Genomic DNA, 22,465 nt, shown 5'->3' on the forward strand with positions numbered 1-22,465 from the left:
ATTCCACTTATTACACCTAGTAAAAGTGAATTAGACTTTTCATCATTCCTACAGACATCAGGAACTCTCATCTGCAATCAGCCTTGTTTAATTTAGCAAACAGTTTTTGCTTTTACATCCAACTATCTGCTCAGCTGATGCTGTTACTAGAATCAGACCATTATAGTGCCAGACTCTAAGAAGAAAAAGCTATTGGGATTGTTCATTTATTTTTATCTTATAACATGCAACTTTCCCTCCCTTCTGCTTCCCTCCATGGAACCCGCCTCTGCCAATCTCTTAGGCATTTGGAAGAATGATATTAATATGCCTGCTTTGGATGTGTGAGGGGCTATTACTTTCCCACACTGTCTTCAAGCACATACTTGTCTTGTTACTGTTTCAGTGGGATGACAAGTATACTACAATATTGATTCTTAACTGTAAATTATGGATGGGTTGAATAACTCCATGTTTGTTTCATAGATATGAATATTTACAACTAGTTCCTTCTCATCAAGGGAAACGGAAGTTTGTTTTTTCTCAGTAAGATATAGCTTTATACTTAAAATATCTCTAGTAATATATTTTAATATTGTTGGATATTGTGCTATTGAAGGATGAAGTGAAATAGGCTTTAAAATTAAGGCAGGCTGGTGATTTTTTTTGGTTTGATGTTTTGGGTTTTTTTCCTAAAGATGAGCCTAGGATTTTAGCAAAACCAGTAAATCCTAACACAATCCTAAATACAGTTTAATGCAATATACTACATATAGTTATTTTATTGTCACATAAAGGTCTAGAAAGCATCCACAGATACTGCTTTTTGATTCAAGCCTGTTGGATAAATTTTATGAAAACCCACAGCTTTTAAAATGCCAGGTAGCCTGGGCAAATTTTAGCTGTCTTGGTCTCACACAGGTTGTTTTTGTTCTGCAGGCTAGGCTGTAGTGGAAAAAAGGTAGTAAAGTGAGATTCTGAGTGTATCTTTCATCTACCTAAGTTTCATTTATTGCATATCCCTCAGTTTCTGAATACAAACGTTCAGAAAAAAAATAGAGAATATTTTCTTCTTTCAGGATGATTAGCCAGTTCTTTTAAGGCTGGATAACTGAGCTCATTAGGAGCTACTCTGCCTCCAGAACTGAGTAGTTAGACGTAAAAGCAGGGAACAAGCTTGATCCTTTCAGTAAGAGCCTTTCTGCATCTTTTCTTTCTCCGCAAAAAAGAAAAAATCCCAAGTCAGAGCAGAACCTTCTCACAAAGCTGACAATATTTGTTTTTTCTTCAAATACTGAATATTGCTCACAAGGTAATGACAATAGCTTGTAGAAGTTGGTGAGGCAATACCATTTGATGGGATGATACCCACTATCCTGCCATCCTGCTTGGAAATCATTAAATGGCTGTTAATAAAATAAGAAAATTAATATTTTTGCAGCTTTTAAGCACAGATATTTCATAAGGTATTTCATTTCCTATATAGCTCATTATTTTACTAATGCTACCACAAAGTCATTTAATTCAAATACAGCAATGTAATTAACATTCATTAAGGGTAAGTTAGAGCAGCAGACTATTCAAACCTGTAAAGCAAACACTGTACTCCACCTTTGCTCCTAACTCAGGTATTAAGCAGTACTATTTATCTGCATTTGCTGCTTAATGAGCTTCTAAAACACACATGTAATGAAAAATCTCAGTCATAACTCACAGCTTACTTGGACGTTAGTCCACATCCCAGCTCTGCCACTGATCTGGGACAAGTCATAGGTTATGTAGCCTGTTATATTTGTTTCCTATGTCTGAAAGTGGATCATACTTCTGTCATCCTGCAGGGATGTTTTAAGACTGAATTTGTTCTTTTGCAAAGCTTTTTGCAGTACTTGGCTTACTGAGTGGAACTGGAATGCAGACACACGTGCCAAATGTTCCTACTATCCTACCGCAAGTGGGGACAGATTTTTCCCATGCCAGCTCCTCCACTTTGGGACAACTGCCTACTGAGTCAGGTGTTGATGTGGCATACTGAGGACAAGGCAGACAAAATGCAATCAGGAAAGCAGTTACTCTAGTGCTGCAGAAAACCATAACTAAACCTCCCAGTAAAATCAGAGTCTCTGTAAGCAAGAGAAGAACATAACCCCTTCTCAAAAGAGTCTTTGACAAGCTGTTGTATTGATAGTTGATTCTGGCAGCTGGGAACTGCAGAATTTTAATGAAGCATTGGTACAAGAACAATCTGAACAGGTTGATTATGACTGACTGAAGTCTACAGTACATGATATCAAGATGCATTATCTGTCTATAGCATTTGTTCTTAGTTTGACCTTGTTGCTCAGTTGCCACTTCTTTTGTTATTTTTTTCCCCTTTTTCTCTTCCTTTTCCTTCCTCCCTCCTTTTCTTTCTCTCTTTCATTCACTAGTTCTTATTTGCCTAATTAAGTTCAAATGTGCTGAAATCCATACAATAAAAGGTGTTGAATATAAGATGTTTTTAAAGTGTGCCTGTTGCTGTCCTATTATTTGTTACTAGACACATGCAGCTGTTACTACAGTAAGCTATGTTCTTATCTGGTGGTTACGTAAATGGGATTTATATAGGGAACTAGAAGGAGCTTAGGAGAAAATCCTTGTGCACAGTCTGACTCAGGGTAAAGAAAGGCTGAGCAACCTTTCTGTATCTGACAGAGAGAAGGGAGATTGATGGCTTCACTCAGGGTGCACTTAAGTCACTATTCCTTGGCTGCTTCCCTGGGCTGAGGGCAGACAGCATTCCTCACCCGCTGCTTGCCTATAAAAGCATAGGTATGAGCAGTGCTTGCTTTCTAGCTTGAAGCACATGATGGAATTCATATGACTGACTAAAACGCTGCTGGTAACCTTTATTTACTCAAGTGCTACCTTTTTTTTTTGTTTGTTTCTTTGTCTAGTACTGCGTCCTTCACATGAACATCATCACACATGCCTATTTTCGCCCTTTCTACCATATTTATTTTTATTCTTTGCAGCCCATAATATCTGAGAACTCTGGAAAGGCATTTTGCCTGTCATTGCTTCATTCCTCCCTCTTCTGCTTCTTCCCTTGTCAACATTTATATCCACCAATCTAAAATGCTGTTTTGTTTTGATTGCTAATGGATTTTGCACTTGTCTGTGCAAATCTAGATTTTGATTACAGCTAGGTGTATGAAAGTGCAAGTTGCTTTAGAAGTTCATTTTCAGAGATATTGAGTGCAGATTTTGCTAGAGAAAATTCCTTTAGCTCCTGAGATATTATGGGATATTGGTGATACTGGATTTAATGTTTCTGATAAAATGAATATTTTTTTATATTCCTTTGGTACAAACATGTATTTACTTTTTTTTTTCTTTTGTCACCTTTTATTAACTGAAGTTAAAATTGGCTATCATGATCATAAATGAATATTAGGGAAGCTATTATTAACTCTACTCTGTGGGATAAACAGGAGGTGTGAGATACAATGATCCAGGCTCTTTGTGGTAGCGAAAAATCTAGTGCAAGTTAGCAGCAGACAGGGCCTTGTAGTGGGCCCTGCAGCAGTTTTTCTCTAGCCTGAATCATAGGAGCAGCCAGAGCCCTTTTACTTGTCTCTTTAATGACCTCCTAGTTCACTGTGAAACTTTTGAAGGGAGCAAAACACTGTCAGAGCCTGTTCTGCTGCCCTAAAGGGGTGGATATAATGGAATCTTTCCAAAGCACTGATGCCTTAGTGACATTCAGGAACTTTCATCAGTCTTCCAACTAATGTGGTGGCAGTGATTTTTCAAAGTGGTTTTGTATTATTTTTAGGAAAAGGAGTGCTTCCTAAATAAATTGATAATCCCTTTCCATTTTTATGGAAAGCAATGCCTTGATGTTTTGTGACATTATTAAAGTTTATAATACAGATAGAAGTGTTGTCATATAAATATGAATTATGAAAACAAATATGCTCAAACCTTTGAAGTGTAATAAAACAATAGTTAACCTTTTAATTTTTTTATTTTTTTATTTTTAGGAAATAACCTAAAGTTTTCTCTGATGAGCAGAACAGCAGCTTTCTGGAACAGATAGCGAACTGTTGTTTACTGTCACTCAGTTCACAGAAACAGAGTTCTGCTTTTCATGCTAATTTGAGGTTTTGTGCTTTTGAAGGCCATCAATCATCACTATGTGTGTTGTAAGTTATTATGGGCTTTCTGAGATACTCTTCCTTTTAATGAGTCCTGATTCAGCAAAACAAACTGGTATTTAACTTCTTTGCCAAAATTAAGTCTGAGCAATCAGAATTCTCTATACTTGTCCATCTTCTACTGGCAGGCCCATGCAGAAACAAAGTACATGCCAGAGGTTCTTTCTGGACATTCATATAAAAAAAATTATGTGCTCTATGTACAGAACAATAGATACATACTATTGCCAGCAGAAAATCTATATTATATGATGCAGAAGTCAAAACTACCTGGGCTTTTGTAACATTGCATAGGAGTGAGATGTGTTAGTGGTTGATTTAGCTTCCCCATGGAGGTCTGCCAATATCAGGGTGATGTCTAGAGTCAGCTTCAGTAAAGTGGAGAGTCAGAAGTACAGTGGATTTCTATCGCAGGGCTAGCCTAGTGATAGATAATTTTAAAAGCAACACTGCGGTTTTGTGGAATGTATTGCACACAGTACTACATGGTGTTTACCCTGAAAGTACTCAAGGCGCTATCCCAAGAGATTAATATAAGCTGACACAGTTCATTTTTTTTTAGTTTTTGTTAAGGTAATCATATCACTCCCACTGGTAATGCAGTTTGCTGCGAGAAATTGGAATATGCCATAAGTGGCACAGAAGAAATCACATAAGAGACTAGCTGGTAATCATAAGCATAACAGCAACCCACACACTGTTATCATCCACAGCTTTTGAAACCAGTGTGGCAGGAGACCAATCAGGAGTAATAAGTTGCTAAAGTGCCTAAGAAAGAAACAGGGAGGAATGAGAAATTTTAGTTCATGCTGTCTGTATAGGCTGGATTACACAGAAGAAAACACAGTGGACTCCAGCTCTGTGTTTAATAGTAAAGGGATTTGATACTAGAAAAATCTCAGAATTACAAAATGGATTCTTGCTACTACATGTTTTCTAAAAACATTTTACAGAATGTAGAAAGCTTAAGTTTTTAGATGCCAGGATGATAATAACAGTATGAAATTTATTTCTGGCTTTAGGAGTTTTGTGTGGATTACCTGTGATCTCTTGAGCTGCCTGAATATGTTGGTTGCATCTCTCATAACTTCTATAAGATATCACTCTGGTGGCATGTATTATGGCAAATTCTAAATTAGAGAATAGCTGTGGAAAGTTTATGAGGTTATTAATGAAAGACTTCCTGATGTCTTCTGACATGTTAAAATAGAGCAAAAGTAGTACCATCAAGCTTCACCTTGTTCCTGAAAGTAAGATCAACGTAACTAAATGAAGATGAAAATTTTTAAAATAGGAGTACAATATGGGATTCTAAGATTTTGTATTTATTTTATGGATACATGGGGAATTTTAAAACTCTGCTTAGAACCCACCTTTTAGATGTTCTTATTTGATAAGCAGGAAATATCAACAAAGTCAAAAAATGGATAATGACAGCACATGACAAAAAAAAAAAAAAAGTAATGAATTTACTCTTTACTGTTGGTGCTGATGATTTTTGTGAGGTACCAGTAAATCTTAGTAACACAATAGCATTTACTGATAATTTACTGTAATTTTTTCCTGTTGTTTCCTATAAGTCAGATTTCCACAATTGATTTTTTTTTCTGTTTCATTCCTGTGCTAAATCCATGCTGTAGAAAGTAGAACTACGTAAATTAACCCGCACAAACACATCACTTTCCAAGAAGTGACTAATTGCAAATGCAACTTAAGTGGCCGAGATCAGTAATTTGTAACAGTTGTCAGATACTGAATGGTATATTGCAAATATTCTTCCACAACTTTTTTTGCAGAACAGATTTAGCTTTTAAAAACAGGTACTCGCATTCTGTGTCCCCATGAAAGCTGGACATTTGTCTCTGCTCTGAGGATTCTTTCTAATCCCTGCAGATAATGATTGAATACTGTAGTTTTCTAAAACAAAAACAAAACAAAACAAAAAAAAGCAAGCTGTTTAAAACCTTGTGTCTTCTTTTCTCTTTCAGCCTAATTGGAGAAGAGACATAGATCGAATATGCCACCCGCAACAGCAGCACCAGAGTACCCACCTCCAGATGGAGGTTGGGGATGGGTTGTGGTCTTTGGTGCTTTTATCTCCATTGGATTTTCCTATGCATTCCCTAAAGCCATCACAGTATTCTTCAAAGAAATACAAGAAATCTTCCACACATCATATAGTGAGATAGCTTGGATATCATCGATAATGTTGGCTGTCATGTATGCCGGAGGTAAGATATTTGTTAAATTTGCAAATATCATAAGTGGTTTTATTTTTCTAAGGTCTTAAAGTATTTAAGATTAATTGCTACCTGACTTTATTGTTATTACCAAAAGAATTTACCAAAACACATGCTTCTTTTTATATTATAAAAAGAATCATATATCATATCATGTATCATATCACTTTATCAGAGACTACTGGTAGCCACATCATCATTAAAGCACTGTTTACTTTCCTTTTTAAAGCTTTCTGTATTCTCTTCCTTTTTGATTTCCCCTTAGGGCCTTTTGTTTGTTCCTCTACCTAATTCTGTTTAGCAATCTTACCCTAAATTTAGTTTCTGAGAGTCAACAGTTTCTAACAAATCAATGTAACTTCTCCTGGGGCTGTAGGTACATTTGGTCAGTTTCCACTGCCTCTGTGAGATCTCTCAGGAAGTCAGATGATGGAGCTTAAACACAGAAAATTATAATAGCAATGAGGGTTCATTAGTCAGACACAGGTATTCCTCTGTAGAGGGAGGTTTTGTGTCTTGTCCTTAGTTGCCCTAAAATAAAATCGTACTTTCCATTTAGGCCGAGAATGATGTTTCCTACATGCCATCTGTATGACAGCTAATATATAGAAAATATTAGCTTTGGGACTGAAATGAACAGTGAATATAAATTCTCTGATATCTTTTTTTCTTGTGAGTAAGCAAGTAAGGAGCATGACAGATGAAAAAGTCTTTTAAAGTATAAAGCCATGTTTAAGTACTAAGTGTCAAACCTGCTTTGGTAGGTTTTGTGTCCATTAGATTCTAAGACTTAGATTTTACTTGATTTCTTCATTCTTTCAGATTATTTATTTTTTTAAGTATTGGTGGGAGCTAGCCGTTACTTAGGCAAAACAATTTTTCAGGCAAGTTCAGAAGTTTGAATAACAGGCTATGTTATAATATTTTATAATTATTTTATAATAGACCTGACATTGCCCTTTCTTTGAATGTTACAAGGTAATCACTTGGAACATATCAGACTGTTTGCAGTGATGAGGCAATTAAATGCATGCATTTATGTATATGTGTGTATGTATATATACAAATGTATAAATGTATATACATAGAAACAGAAAATATTGTGTAAATAGCACAATGAGATTCAGTATCTTTAGTCACTGAAGAGCACCGCTCCAATATTTTTCAGAAGTGTTGTCTGTATAATAGTAAAGTGCGGTATTGCCAGGTCCAGTAAGCAACCTATTGAAGGAAGCATGAAGTCTTGTTTTTATCTCTGATTTCAACCCACCTATGTTTTGACACCTGAATGACTCTACATCATTTAGCAGTCAGGGAAGAGCGGTAAGTACTTACAGAGAGGAAATCAGGCTACCTGGGTGGTTCTCTCTAAGTAGCTGTTTTTCCCTTCTGACTGTAAAAATGAACCTGCAGTCAGCATAGCTTTAGCTCAAGCACCTCAGGTAAATATTTTTCAGTTAATGGGATGGAAAAATGGATCCTTCTTTCAAATGCTGGGGGAGATGGGGACCTTATACAGGCATCATGACAGGTGGTGTCAATATCAACAAAAGCTTGCTGTTCAGGTATTTTTTTATCCCTTTTTTATTCACGTAGTAGAAAATCGTAACTTATTCATATACTAGTAGAGAATCCTACAGGATTTTATAGGACTAACAACTGTAACTGATTCACCAAAACATACCAGGTGAAGAAGTATCTTGAACTAATGCAATCAAGAGTGAAGTAAAAGAGTGGATAGGTCCCATCACATTCAGGTCCCTTCTAATGTAGTCACTTCTGAAGGCTTGCTAAAGCATTCACACTGTGGAGTATAGACGTGTAACTGTTGAGGCCACTGAACAAGGGCTGGACCCATGTGGAACAAGGGAAAAACACAAGTGTTGAAATGCTGAAGTTTGTTTTTGCTTTCCCTATGCTGTGACTTTTCACCTGGACCCTTTTTCACCACTTTTTCAAATGAAAGTTATATTTTCTAAAGGCAGATTTACTTTATAGCACAGGTACTTTTGTTTTACTCTTTGAATAACATTTAATTTATGCCATTTCTGTCATTCATTTCTGCTATCATTCTGATATCCATGTTTGACAAATTTTATTAACAGTACAGGTGCAAATCATAAACTCATAGAAAGGTTAGGGTTGGAAAGGACCTTAAAATCATCTAGTTCCAATCCTCCTGCCATGGGCAGGGATACCTCACACTAAACCATGTCATCCAAGGCTCTGTCCAACTCGGCCTTGAACACTGCCAGGGATGGAGCATTTGCAACTTCCTTGGGCAACCTATTCCAGTGCCCCACCACCCTCACAGTAAAGAACAATGTTTCCTTATATCTAATCTAAACTTCCCCTGTTTAAGTTTGACCCCATTACCCCTTGTCCTACCACTACAGTCCCTGATGAAGAGTCCCTCCCCAGCATTCCTATAGCCCCCCTTCAGATACTGGAAGGCTGCTATGAGGTCTCCACGCAGACTTCTCTTCTCCAGGCTGAACAGCCCCAACTTTCTCAGCCTATCTTCATACGGGAGGTGCTCCAGTCCCCTGATCATCCTCGTGGCCCTCCTCTGGACTTGCACCAACAGCTCCATGTCCTTTTTATGTTGAGAACACCAGAACTTCACACAATACTCCAAGTGAGGTCTCAAGAGAGTAGAGGGGCAGGATCACCTCCTTCGACCTGCTGGTCATGCTCCTTTTGATGCAGCCCAGGATACGGTTGGCTTTCTGGGCTGCAAGCACACATTGAAGCTGGCTCATGTTCAGTTTCTCATCAACCAGCACCTCCAAGTCCTTCTCCACAGGGCTGCTCTGAATCTCTTCTCCGCCAACCTGTAGCTGTGCCTGGGATTGCTCTGACCCAAGTGTAGGACCTTGCACTTGCCATGGTTAAACTTCATAAGGTTGGTGTTGGCCCACCTGACAAGTGTGTCAAGGTCCCTCTGAATGGCATTCCTTCCCTCCAGCGTATCTACCAAATCACACAGCTTGGTGCTGAAGGTGCACTCAATCCCACTGTCCATGTTGACAACAAAGGTGTTGAACAAGACTGGTCCCAACACCCATCCCTGAATGCTACAGTCCCTTATGAAGAGTCCCTCTCCAGCATCCTTGCAGGCAGCCTTCACACTGGTAGGCTGGATGTTTAGCTGTGATCATTTGTATCTGTTCAACAAACACAGCTTTTCATGTAAAATAAAAAGCATTCAGTACTTCTGCCTTTTCTCTAGCACTTCTTTTTACTGTTCTGGGTACCAGCATACTAACTTCACATGTACGTTGACATTAAAAATTACAAAATGATTTACGGTTCATTCTGCTAACATCTACCCCAGTCACTATGAAGATTATCAGTACAGAAACACTAGTCAAAGTTGTTTAGGTATCTTTTTACAGATTTGTGGTTTTAAAATACTGAGAATGACAACCATGCCTGATATAAACACTCTTTGAAGCCATAGCCTCTCTAGAACGACTTCCTCAAAACTAGGCCATTTAGACAATCACTGGCAAAATATGAAATAGCAATTAGGAAAAACATTTCTGAAGGAAGTCATTCCATTGTTTTTACTCTCTCAAGGTGGTTTGATTCCTTAGCATTTGATGTGCTGTAATGTGAAACACACGTTTAGAAATGAGTACAAGGTGCATTGTTTACTATGAAGTATGATATGTATGTCTGTGATGAACTTTGTTCATCTGACTGCTAATTAAGGTAACCTGAAAACATCTAAGATCTGTCATCCTCATTAGAGTTTAGCATTCAATCTATTAATCATCACAGTGGGGTCAGTGAATAAGTTGGAGTCTGTGCAGACACTCTGCTTTAGAGACTCCAGCCTCTTGCAGTAATTAGCTAGCATCTGTGTTTCAGTAACAAGGTATTAACTTACCTTTCAATGCCTGGAAAAAAAAAAACAACCAAAAACCTGAACTAAAAACCTAATAAAAAGCATCCAGTAAAGAGCTAGAAGAATGTTAATTATGTTTATCACTTACTTCATACTTAGAATAAATGGCATTAAATTATAGCAGACCATCTGGCAATCCATATGGTCTCCTGCAGTCCTGGTTAATTCCAGCAAACAGGTCAAGCACAGCATTCACCCCATTAGGACAGCACTAGGCAGAGGTGACAAATCTGATAAATCAAATCAATATGAAACTCTTCCCTTCTCTGTCTGGCATAACATTCACTTTCATACTGGAGTTTGTTATTGTTTTTGTTTAATTTTTTTTTGGTTGTTTGTTTTCTTAAGCTCTCTCTCCCCTCCCCACACCCCTCTCTTATCTCCTGGATGTTTGTAAGAGTTTACTAAAAAGCCATCCCAAAAAGCAAGATCCTGTGATGTGATCAAGGCTACAGGTATTGCATGGACTCCACTGTTCATCTTGTGCTTGAAAAAAGCATCCTCTGGAGAAGACCAATAGTTCAGTCTCCATGGCAACTCCTTCTTCTGTCTCTCTCGAGCAGAGACTGTCGATTGTATTATATTAAATGTGATGGTTTGTGATGGACTCCTACACCCGAGGGACTGTGAATGAGACCACCAGAATTTTGTTACTGGAGGATAGGCACTGGGATAAAATGGAATTATGTGCGTTATCCTGACAGGGCAACCTGTGTTTCTTTATGTTTACAAAAACATATTTATAAAACATCTATGCATGTATATATTCTTATGTACACAAACTATGTATTCACATACGTATGAGTCACATTTATGCTCTAATACACAAACATTAAGGAACTCAAGGAAAAGATCAAATACGTTTGTCCTCAAATTCTTCGTTCATTCTTCTTCAAAACTTCACCTTTCGCTTTGCACAGTGTTAAAAGCCAAAGGTGATTAGAGAGCTTCTTATCAGAGCATGATCTGTTTCCAGTAAAAATGTTTTCATTGCTCTCAGTATAGGTTTGATAGGAGTCTTAGTGGCAGCTATGAAAGCCATGTGACAGGTCTGGTGATTTCAGACACAGCTGACCTTGAGTTTTAGATTTCCTTAGGGAAAAAGCAGTTGGTTTATTCACTGGTCTTAAAGTCTTTTTCTGTAATTTTTTTCAAGTACAATTTCAGGTTTGGGTTTGGGTTTTGCTGTTTTGGGGTTTTTTGTTGTGGTGTTTTTATTTATTTGTTTGTTTGTTTATTTTAATGTTTGGGTTTGTTTTTGTTTTGGATGTGACATTGGTTATAGAAATTAGCTTGAGAGATGATTCTATGATAAATCCTTCAAGCCATACCCATCTGTGAAATGTGGTATAGTCTTGCTGGTCCAACGTTCACAAACAAAAAGGTTAGTTTAAATTCTAGATGATATTTCTAAGTAAATAATTTTAAAAGCACCTTCAAAAAGCATCTTTGAAAAGATGCTATGTAAGTGTGAGTAGTGGTCATTAGCGTTTTTCAAAACACACTTAAAAAATTAAGCATTTAATAACTTCCTCTCTCTTCTGTATTTCTTAAGTTATTCAAGTTTGAGGTTAAGTATTTCCAAAGAGGAGCAAACCCTTAAAGGATTTTTCATGTGACAAGACAAAAATAATCTATAGACAAGTTCTCATTTTGATTTTCCAAATATTAATTTGAAAAATAACATATCATATGGTATGTTCAAAATATTTGTGATTTTATCTCAGTGGGTGTTTTGGTGATATTGCTGTGAAGATGAAATGGCGTGCACCGTGGAGATGACAGTTGTGAAATCCATGTAACACAAACAACAGATGGTTATGGATTTTTACTTTTGGACAGGAGCTGGACTCCTACACTTTTCTTCCTCCCTGGTAACAGTTTCTTATTTTGGTTTTACAAATACTGGCATAAGACATTCAGTGGCCATGGATAAAGAGATGGAGAAGAGATTTCATGAAGAGATGGAGATCCTTTGTTGTCAGGGACAAGTGTTTTCCTCCATCAGAATATGCAAAATGTTGAATGTTGATAACCTCATTTAGAGTGTCCTTGAAAGCAGAACTTATCAACTTTCTGAATGCCTCATGGGCATAAGGGAATACTTCACATTTAGCCTAAAATAGACGCAAAACATCTATGTCAAGTTAATTTGAGACTTAAAGTAAAAGAAGGCATAACGAGGTGACTGAAGAGCAGAGCAGTTTGAACCTTACTAACAAGTGGAGATAAATACAAAAAAAAGAGATATCAATAGCAACAAAAATATTATAAATTTACAGTAGTTCAGTTTTTAAAAATAGAAGACCTGAATACTAAAGAAGCTTGATAAAGCTTCCTAAGGATAATACAGCCACTTCGTAATGTTTCTTGGAAGGCTCTGATTTTTAGTAAAACTGTACCTGGTAGGGCAGTGTTCTGGAGTAGCAATGCTTGTTTTAAAGACAGGCCTTCCCTAAAGTTTAGAAAACACTCTTTAAAATCATCATGGGAAGAAAGATGATAAAATGCTGAACTGTTGTAGATGGTTTTATGCATAGATGGGATTATACTTTTATTTTCAAACAGCTGTCTTGTCCTATCTACAGGAGCAAGCTGTTATTTTACTTTGCAACTCTCTATGTAAGACCTAACTGTTAAATATTCTGTGCCTTTTGGGGATCCTATTTTTTCAAGTTTTCATGAAATTTAGTTTTTACTGGAAGCTACTGAGCCACACTCAGGAAGCCAGTTTCAAAGTTAAGGACATGTGCTCACTGAGAGAAATAAGGGTTGGTATTTTCTGTCTTTTATTACATGCTTACATTAATTTTGAATAATTGTCAGAAAGACGTTATGCGATGAAGAAGTCCCACTGTGCTACTACCAACCTCTTTCCAAAGAGGTATCCAAAACATAGGTTATTAGTAATGAATTGATGCATATCATAGAAATATTTGTGGTAATTTAAATTTAATTAACTCAAACCCTTTACTAAAACAGTTCTTATTTGCATATAAGTAGGCAATGTGGATTACCTAATGAACATTAATTAACTACTCTTTTCCTGTTTAAGGCTTTGTGTTTGTTTTAATCTTCATTTGGTTTTATACTGAGGCATTTCTGTAAGTAATCAATATTGATGGCTTTTTTATCTGAAAAAAAGATTCTTTTTTCTCTCCCACTTTGTTTCAAGTGATGGGCCAAAGTCAAACAATAATAAATAACATGCATCGTAAAATGCATTTTCTAAGAGGCTTAAGCTTTGGGTATGTTTAAGAAAGATATCAAGGGACAAACATAGGCCTTTGATATGTTCATTGAGCTTGTAAATCTTTGACGAAAGAATGCTTATTTTCTGTGTACTAATAATGTTGGATTAGTTCCCATATAGTTTTTCATATCACTGGATCATACAATGGTTGTATTTGTGATGTGTGTCGGGTAATTCAAAGGTAATGAAACAATGGTCTTGCACAACTGGAAACCATGAGATATTTAAGCAGATACCAGAGAAGTACTGTGGGGAAGGAAAAGCTTTTGTATAACATTGTAGTCACACCAGCACTTCAAATAAAATAATAAACCCAGCACTTTACAAAGAACTTATTATAGAATTTTACTGGCCCATTGTTTTGGAATATCTAAGAACTATTCCTTTGTTTATTTTGAAGGATATATTCAAGAAAAACAGAGTTGCACTGATATGTTTAGGAAATATTCTAAGCCAGTATCAAATGGCAACAGCTGAGACTTTTACTGTGGTACATGAAGACATAAATCTATATTTGTTAACAGAGGTAAGTGGACCAGGGACTTAGTGATGGGTTTATGCTGATGCCAGGAGAGCAACAGAAATCAAAGAATGAGGTGGTTTTGAATTTAAACATGACTTAAACATTATTTTAATTGATTAACTAGCTTTGAAGATTTTTTTTTTGCAGAGGTCACATGTGAGACATAGAGAAACATATGAAGAGTTTTTAATGAGTCAAAACCTTTTCATGTAACAGTGATATTCTATTAAGATTGCTTATGTCAAAGAGCACAAAAAACTCTGCATCTTCGGCAGGTAACACATGTTCATGCATAAAACCAAAAGGAAAGGTTACCTTTCTTTTCCACAAATATTGGAAGGGTTTTTTTAATTGTCAAGAAGCAGTTAATAATTTTCAGTGCAGTGTTACCTGACTTTTGTTGAGGCAAATATGTACTACGACTGGCCAACCAAATGAAAGAATGTGATTAAAATAGGAGACTGTATTGTGCAATAATACATTAATTTCCTTCTCCAGTTCAAACACTTCTAACAACACTTTCTCACTGATGATGGGAACTTATCATTAAATGCTTTGAGTTTTAGAAAACTTTGAAAGAAGTAGCGCTACCCTTACAGCTTTTTAACGATAGTAGCTAGAGATTTTATGGCCAGGATTCCTATTTAGTCTTTCTCAGCCTACGCACCAGATTTGATCCAGTTGTCCAGACATCTATTGTCAGTCAGTAAACCCAGGAATTTCTTATTCATCCCTTCCCAAGTTAAATGTTCAAAACACATCAAATAAATCTTGTTTTAAAAACTTCTGTGTCTTTTGAGTGATAAAGGAATCTAGAGGAAGATTGGCACAAACCTGAGGTGATGCTACCCTACATGGTTGTTGCCCTATACTCATACATTATATTTCACTCCTTAGAGACCTTAAATCTAAGAATGTTCCTGTTAGAGATATGTACCCATGGTTAGTGATTTTGAGCTTGTTCTGGTTAAAGTTTGATTTTTCTTCTTTAATTTACCTCTTATATATTGCATGTGTTGTAATTCCCCCATGTTTCAGTTACGTTGATTCAGTTGTACCAGTTTTGAAACTATTAAAAACACCTGGTAATTTTAAGATTACTTATTAACTTGTAAATCTTCTCTAATTTTACAATGAGTTTCCTGATACCCATAATTCCCTTTCTTCCATCATCAGCTAAGAAAAAAACACAACCAGGAGAATAGCTAGTTTGTCTAATAATTGACCAAGTTTACAATCTTTTGTAGCTGATTGTAAACTGATAAAAATCTATGGATCTGTTATATTTTCTTCTAGTCTTGATGACTTAAAGGCCTCTTTTGTAACACTTCCCTGTAAGTATCAGCTGGCAGTACCAATTTTGTCTGTACAAACCTTACTCATACTGCTCTCCTCTAGAGAAATTCTTTGTTTTCCAGGAGCAGAAGTTGACTGATTTTTTTTTACAAGAATGAGCTTCTCTGTCCTGCACATGCTGCTTCCAGATTTGCACATGTGTGCTGATTATAATCTTGTTATTTTATACATTGTAAAATATAACTTAATGTTATGAATTTCCAAAGACTGCAGTGGCTTCAGAGTTGGACTGGCAAAGAGAGGTGGCAGGTGTCCTTTTCGGCCTTCCCTAGAAGGAGGAGTAATCTTGTGTCCTTGGAAGTCAAGTTTCACTCAGAAATGCTTCAAGAGCAATTTTGTTCTTAACTGTTTGAATTATTGGCATGTACCTATGTTGCAGAATTGACCTCTCCTAATTATGATGTTGCTAAGCTTTGAGTGTGTGTAATTAAGTAGCTGAATCTGGTTTTATTTGCCTAATCAGAACAGCTTTAAATTCCAGAGCAGCAAGTAAATAAACAAAGTACAAGAAGTTTTACTTCTGAATATTCTACTTAAAGACTGTCAATGCAGGAACTATTAAATCCATAGGAAACCAAGACTCTGTAACTTACCATGAAACATTTAATTATGGTACATAATGTTTTAAAGCTGGTGAGAAGCAGCATAACGTTACTTATGATGATATAAAGATTAGTTAGTTAGTTAGTTAGTTAGTTAATTTACCTGAACATCTGGCCAGCAAAATACAGGAAAAGAAAAGAATTGAAGTAAAATAGGCCCATTATTCACAGAATCACAGAATCCCAAGGGTTGGAAGGGACCTCAAAAGATCATCTAGTCCAACCCCCCTGCAAGAGCAGGGGCATTATTTATCAAGACCATTATTGATAAAGAACTTTAGGTCATGTGTTACATATGGTGAATCTGCAGGTTTTCTCTGAACTTATAGCCAAATGTTCTAGAGTCACAGTTAGCTTATGACACTGGATTAAAAAAAAAACCAAACGACAGTAGAAAACCTTCCAACAGATTCATTGGTATACATAGTGATGAGTGACGCTTTTCACTGGTGATGTTACGTTTTTATTAGAGACATGTGAAATAACTGCCTGGGACCCTATTCCAAGTATGGACACCGTGGTTAAAAGGTTAAAATAAATTTTTTACCAGTCTAAAGTCAACATATAAATATGTTTATATATTTATGCAAATATCCTATCCATAGGTGTTTGTAACAACAATATCTCTTGAGAGCATACCTTCAATGACTTAAGTGCTTCCAGAGGCTCTCATTAAAAAGACATCCATAAATGAGTCATGTATTTTCCTCCAAATAAAATATAAATAAAATATAGAAGATTAGCTTTGAGAATTTACAGTGTTTGAAAAAACTGGTGGTATTCACTTTAATAAAGTAATTTGATTAAACATTTGACTCATTTGTCAGTAAAATTATCTCTGCTTCAAAAATAAAAAATAAAAATCTAAGGACAAAGTACAATTTGACCTGAAGTATGAGTCTCCTACATTCAATTTTAATTTATTGGATTCCATAGAGTTCCAGTGCTGCAAAGCACAGTGAGGAGTGGAGAATGGGGCACCGTGACTGTAAGGATCATTCTAGTTATTCGTTGAAGCAACAGGCTGTAACAAAGCACTTTCAGCTAGTGACCTGAAATTATATAATTCTCACGTGAGAAGAGAAGTATTCAACATTAGAGATGGTTGTAGGTGCTGATGGCCTGAAAATAATTTTTGATTAACACATTTTTATTGTCATAGAAAGTTACATAAAATCTCAAAAAGAAAGGTTTGCTAAAAAAAAAAAAAACCCACCTCAAAAACCCCTCTCTCCTATGGGCTGGACTTGCCGAAGGACTACACCTCCCAGAATATGATAGGGCAGTTCAACTCAGAGTAAGGTCCAGTGTGTGTTATGTGACTGCATATACAGTAATAAGCAACACAGTCCAGCAATTTGACTTGTGTTAAATTAATAAACTGTAGTGCTGCAATTTTTTTCAGATGATTTGGTAATGAGATGCAATATAATACTAAATGACCTGAAACAAAATGTTTGCAATTATTTTGAATAGCTAAGAGGAAGAATTAGATCATGCAAATGCCAGATAGTTAAATTTCATATGTTTGTTTGTATGACAGATATTTGTGATATTTTAGAGTGACTTATTCGAAGAGTTTTAATTCAGCTGAAAATTCTGAGACTTTATATTTTTATTCCAGTTTGGGAATAAAATGAATGTTGAAGCATAAAAGTGTTTCATGCAATGCAAATTCTAATTTTATGTATTGTTCCTTAAAAATCAAATACCATTTCACAAAGACAGTACACGTGGGGGTGATTCTCTTGTCTTTCACACAATGCCATATTTTATACCTGTGCAAAGAATATGCAAGGTTATATAAACCATTGCTGTGATTTAGCTTTCCATATTTACTTACTCAAATGTAAACAATAATCTGAGCTCAAAGCACTTGACCCTATTCTCAGAGAAACAGAGCTGAAGTGGCATATGGGATTAAGACAAGAACAAATTTGGTCATAGAATTTTTTATGGATCATTTCTCCTTATGTTATAAAAACTTTACCTGAGAAGGTGTTCAGATATACATATAGCCTAGATCACACAGCTTTCTAACCAATTGCTTTCAGTAAGATGTTAAAATTTCCTAAAGAAACGGTTCCTGCTGTGGAAAGAAAATAACTTCTTTCATTACTAAACCTAAGTAATATTCTCCTCACAGGCACACATGTTAAGTCCTTAGAGAAGTGGGTATATTTCATTGGATTGTTTTAATATGTTCTGGCTGAAGAATATCAATATAGCTCCTTAGATGGAAAGTGGCTTCAGGAATGCATTATGTTTAGGCAGCATCTGTAATACAAATCATTGGAAGCCTATATTTTAATGGGTACTAATTTATTTTGAATTTATGATGCATCACAATCATTATCAGTAAACTGCTTGACGTTACTTGATGGAGAATAAGGTTTCCGACAGTGGTGGGTTGTTTATTTCTTCACACTATGTAAGAAAATATGCCTGGATCAAAAGTCATGCAAATACTATCTGCAAGTGCAAGAGAATAGCATTACATCACCAACCCACTTCATGTTGCATTTTGCAGCAGAGCTCAGATATTCCCTGTGCATGGACGCAGACCTGGTCTTGATTTCTCCCATCTCTCCACGCCTGCATTTTCAGAACACCTTGTCTGTGGGGGTGTATCCTCTGCTGCTGCAAGGAAACAACTGTGAAGAGAATATTATTGCATGTTGTTTCCTGTCTAGTCCAGGCAAAATACAAATCCCATAAAGACCTTTGCTGAGTTCCCTCATAACTTATTCCTTATAGTTCCTGGGACTGCCTTAAGTCCCAGGCTGCATCTACTAATTTTTCATTATTCTTTCACTCAGTAATTGGATGTATTTTATGAAATACTGTTTTTATAGTGGAAGGCATAATTTCTCCTTCCTTAAAGGAAGTCATCAAGTTTTGGTCAATAACACTTCACGGAAAGATGGAAGGTGTATTTGTTAATGCAATCCACAAAATAAATGGCATGTGACTATGCATAGGAAACATCTAAAAATTTTAAAGGTCTGTCAGGTAAAAGGCTCTTTCTATTGTAGATGGGTGTAAGGGTCAACTTGATGACAAATTCAACTCTGATGACAAAAAGTATATGAGGTGGGTATGGGAATATGCAAATATCTGCTCATCTGAACACTTTCAGAATTCTGGACCTGTTCACTAAGTTGTCCAAATTTACTAGTTCCTCTAGGGTTCAATAAAGGCTACTGATTCAGGTGCCACTGAAATAAAGAAATGTATTGAAAGATGGAAAACATCACATAAGTCTCATTAATATTTTTGATAAGGGGATCCAAAAAGTTATCTTTTGATAACTTTTGGCTTTTAATTATTCTAGGGTTTGTTATTTTGTTTTGTTTTTTGTGTGTGTTAGTTGTTTTTTTTTTCTTCATGTTTCTAGGCATTTAACAGTTTACATTGCTTTTAGTCATTTTGACCTGTAAGAATATTCAGAATATTCAGTATTACCTTTACATACCATTTTACAATTTAACAGATTTTCTCAATATACATGCGTGTTATTTTCTCACTTATCTAAAACCAGGATAACAAACCACAAACAAACCTCCTCAAAAATTCTTACTTTTACTGGATGTGTTCCCCCACCCTCTACCCCAGGTTCTCAGTCTCCCCTTTTGTAAAATACTGGGAAAAAGTGAAATTCTGTACCTGATATGATCCCTTTAATATACTGCTATTCTTTGCACTTACATTCTAAATACCTTAGGTGCCAAAATCTAATGAGACTGCTCAGCTCTCATTTTGTATATCTTTGAAACACAAATAAATTCCCTGCCCCTTGTCTTTCCTTTTCCCTTTCCCCTACCCCTCACTCTTGTTTTCTCTCCCTTATTCCCCCTTCCCTCACTCTTTCCACTCTCTCAGTTCATTGTGAAATAAGTATTATTCACATATTTTGTGCAGTTCTTCAGACACGATCTAATTTACAGGCTGTAAATGAATTTGGGTAATTACCACTTTTAAGCTTCTATTTGTTACCACTGCAAGTCACCATATGCCTTTTATTATATCTTATAAAAAATTATAATGAAAATAATAATAAAATAATGTTTTAGAAAGATTTTGCTATACAGTGCATTTTAAGCTGAATGATACATATGTGTTAAATAGCAAATGTATTTGGAAATAATCTTACAATGTTATGACAATGACCTAAATGTGATGACTTCTCAGGATGCTTCCAAGTTATAAATATATCTAGATTTATATTTCTCATTACAAATATTCTATGTAGATGAGATTTAATGATCCATAACTCACAATAAGAGGTCCATGGAAACAGCACAGGTATTTCAATTTGTAGTTTAATTTCAGTATTTTCAATTTGTAGTTTAATTATATAGTGCAAAATTTAGACCATAAAAGAATTTGATAAACGAGCAACTAAGAAGAATCATGTATCTTGTGCTTTCTCTGAAATTGCATATTTTTGCCTGTAACAATAAATAAGGAATCATTTCCAAGTTGAGTTATTTAAAATATTATTCTGTGAGAAAATAAATAAACTGTAGGGTGATGTGCAGGGTAAAAATGGGATATTGTATGAACATTAATGTGATGTGCAATTTGTAAAAGACAGAGAAATCCAAATGACAGTATTAATCTTAACTGAAGTTGGCTGAATTTTCACTGTGAGTGCATTATCTGGAAAAAATGTAATGATTTGAGTTGCAGAGAAGAAACCCTACATTCATAAGAACTACTGAATAGCCTGTGCGGGGTCTTTCAAAAGTCTGCTATGACTTTTTTCTCTCTGTGATGTCTGTTAGGCTTTCAAATGACAAAATATTATTCTGATTCCAGGAAAAGTAGACAAAGATTTTTAAGATGGTGTTTAAAAATTGTTAATCATAATGGGGAATAATAAATAAGAAATTGTGTATGATGAACATTTTCAGTTTTTTGTGTTCACATGTATATACACAGATTTGTAGAAAAGAGAGCCATTCCACCAAAGAGGAAGAAAGAAAAAAGGGAATTATTTGTAACTAGATAATGATATGGTTTAGGAAAGTGTCTGGGAAGAACTAAAATAAATATTTGCAAGCACTGCTTGTTTTGTTGGTTTTGGTTTTGTTTTAATTCCCAACAATTAGCTCTGAGATTAACAACATACCTCTTATTTTTCAAGTTGCTGTAATTGTAGTTGTGACAGTGGTGTATGTAACCTCTTACTTTCTTTTCAGTTTTATGATCTGCAACAATACAGTACTCCCTTTGTAACAACAGAATATACAGAATTAATTTGGCAATCTGATTTGCACAGTTAGTAAGCTGTAATTGCAGATTTAATAGCTAAAAACTGTTAGCTGCTTTGGCAAGGCACAAAGTGCAAAACACTAAGTCTCAACATGACCCAGCAATGTGTGCTCACAGCCCAGAAAGCCAACTGTATGCTGGGCTGAATTAAAAGAAGTGTGACCTGCAGGTCAGGAGAGGTGATTCTCCCTGTTTAATCCACTCTCATGAGCCCCCACATGGAGAACTGCATCTAGGTCTTGGGTCCCCAACACGAGAGACACAGAACTGTCAGAGCGAGTCCAGAGGAGGGCCATGAAGACAATCAAGGGCTGGAGCACCTCTCCTGTGAAGATAGGCTGAGAGAGCTGGGGTTGTTCAGCCTCAGGAAGGGGAGGCTCCACTGAGACCTTCTAGAAGCCTTCCAGTACCTAAAGGGGCCCTACAAGAAAGCTGGAGAGGGACTTTTTACAAGGGCATGTAGTGACAGGACAACGGGGAAATGGCTTTCAACTTAAAGATAGATTTAGGTATTAGGAAGAAATTACTGTGAGGGTGGTGAGACACTGAAACAGGTTGCCTCAAGAAGTTGTGCCTACCCCATCCCTGGAAGAGTTCAAGGCCAGGTTGGACAGGGCTTTGAGCAGCCTGGTCTAGCTGAGGTTGTCCCTGCCCCTGGCAAGGGAGTTGGAATTAGATAATCTTTAAGTTCCCTTCCAACCCAAACCATTCTATGATTGCATGATTCTATGGTTCTATGATTCTGTGATAAGTACTTTCTATTATACCAGAGAAAAACAACTCATTTATATCACTAGAAGCCCAACAATCAGGTTGTTTGGGGGTTTGTGTGGGGGGGTGTGTGCATGTGTGTTTGTGTGAATATTTAGTGTCTATGTCTGGGCATAGCAGATTTTAAGTACAGATTATTTTTGAGATAGAAAAACTAGTAGAAATACTGGATAGCTATGTATGAACCTGTAGTTTCAGAGTAGTGTTAGTTTTTCTTTGTTCCCTGAAAGCAGCCGTGTTGGAATTCATTTTAATCTTTTCAGAAATGTGATTTTTCTTTCAGTACAAGTGCTCAAACACAGATATTACCAAATTGAACTAAATATTTCAGTTGCAACCATCCACAGATGAAGAA

The 22,465-nt window shown here is 36.1% G+C and overlaps 1 protein-coding gene across 1 annotated transcript in view; it reads left to right on the forward strand.

Moving 5' to 3' along the window:
- Window positions 1-5,912: 5,912 nt before the first annotated feature.
- The window catches only part of SLC16A7 (solute carrier family 16 member 7), a gene marked incomplete at its 3' end in the record, with an annotated part of 30,625 nt that continues 14,072 nt past the window's right edge, over window positions 5,913-22,465 (forward strand). The window contains exon 1 of the mRNA XM_080612957.1: window positions 5,913-6,406. Within this exon, the coding sequence (XP_080469083.1) occupies window positions 6,193-6,406 (214 nt within the window). The 5' untranslated portion in view covers window positions 5,913-6,192. The remainder of the gene's footprint in view (window positions 6,407-22,465) is intronic.

The sequence above is a fragment of the Psittacula echo genome (assembly GCF_963264785.1).
Source record: "Psittacula echo genome assembly, chromosome: 1".
Lineage (NCBI taxonomy): Eukaryota > Metazoa > Chordata > Aves > Psittaciformes > Psittacidae > Psittacula > Psittacula echo.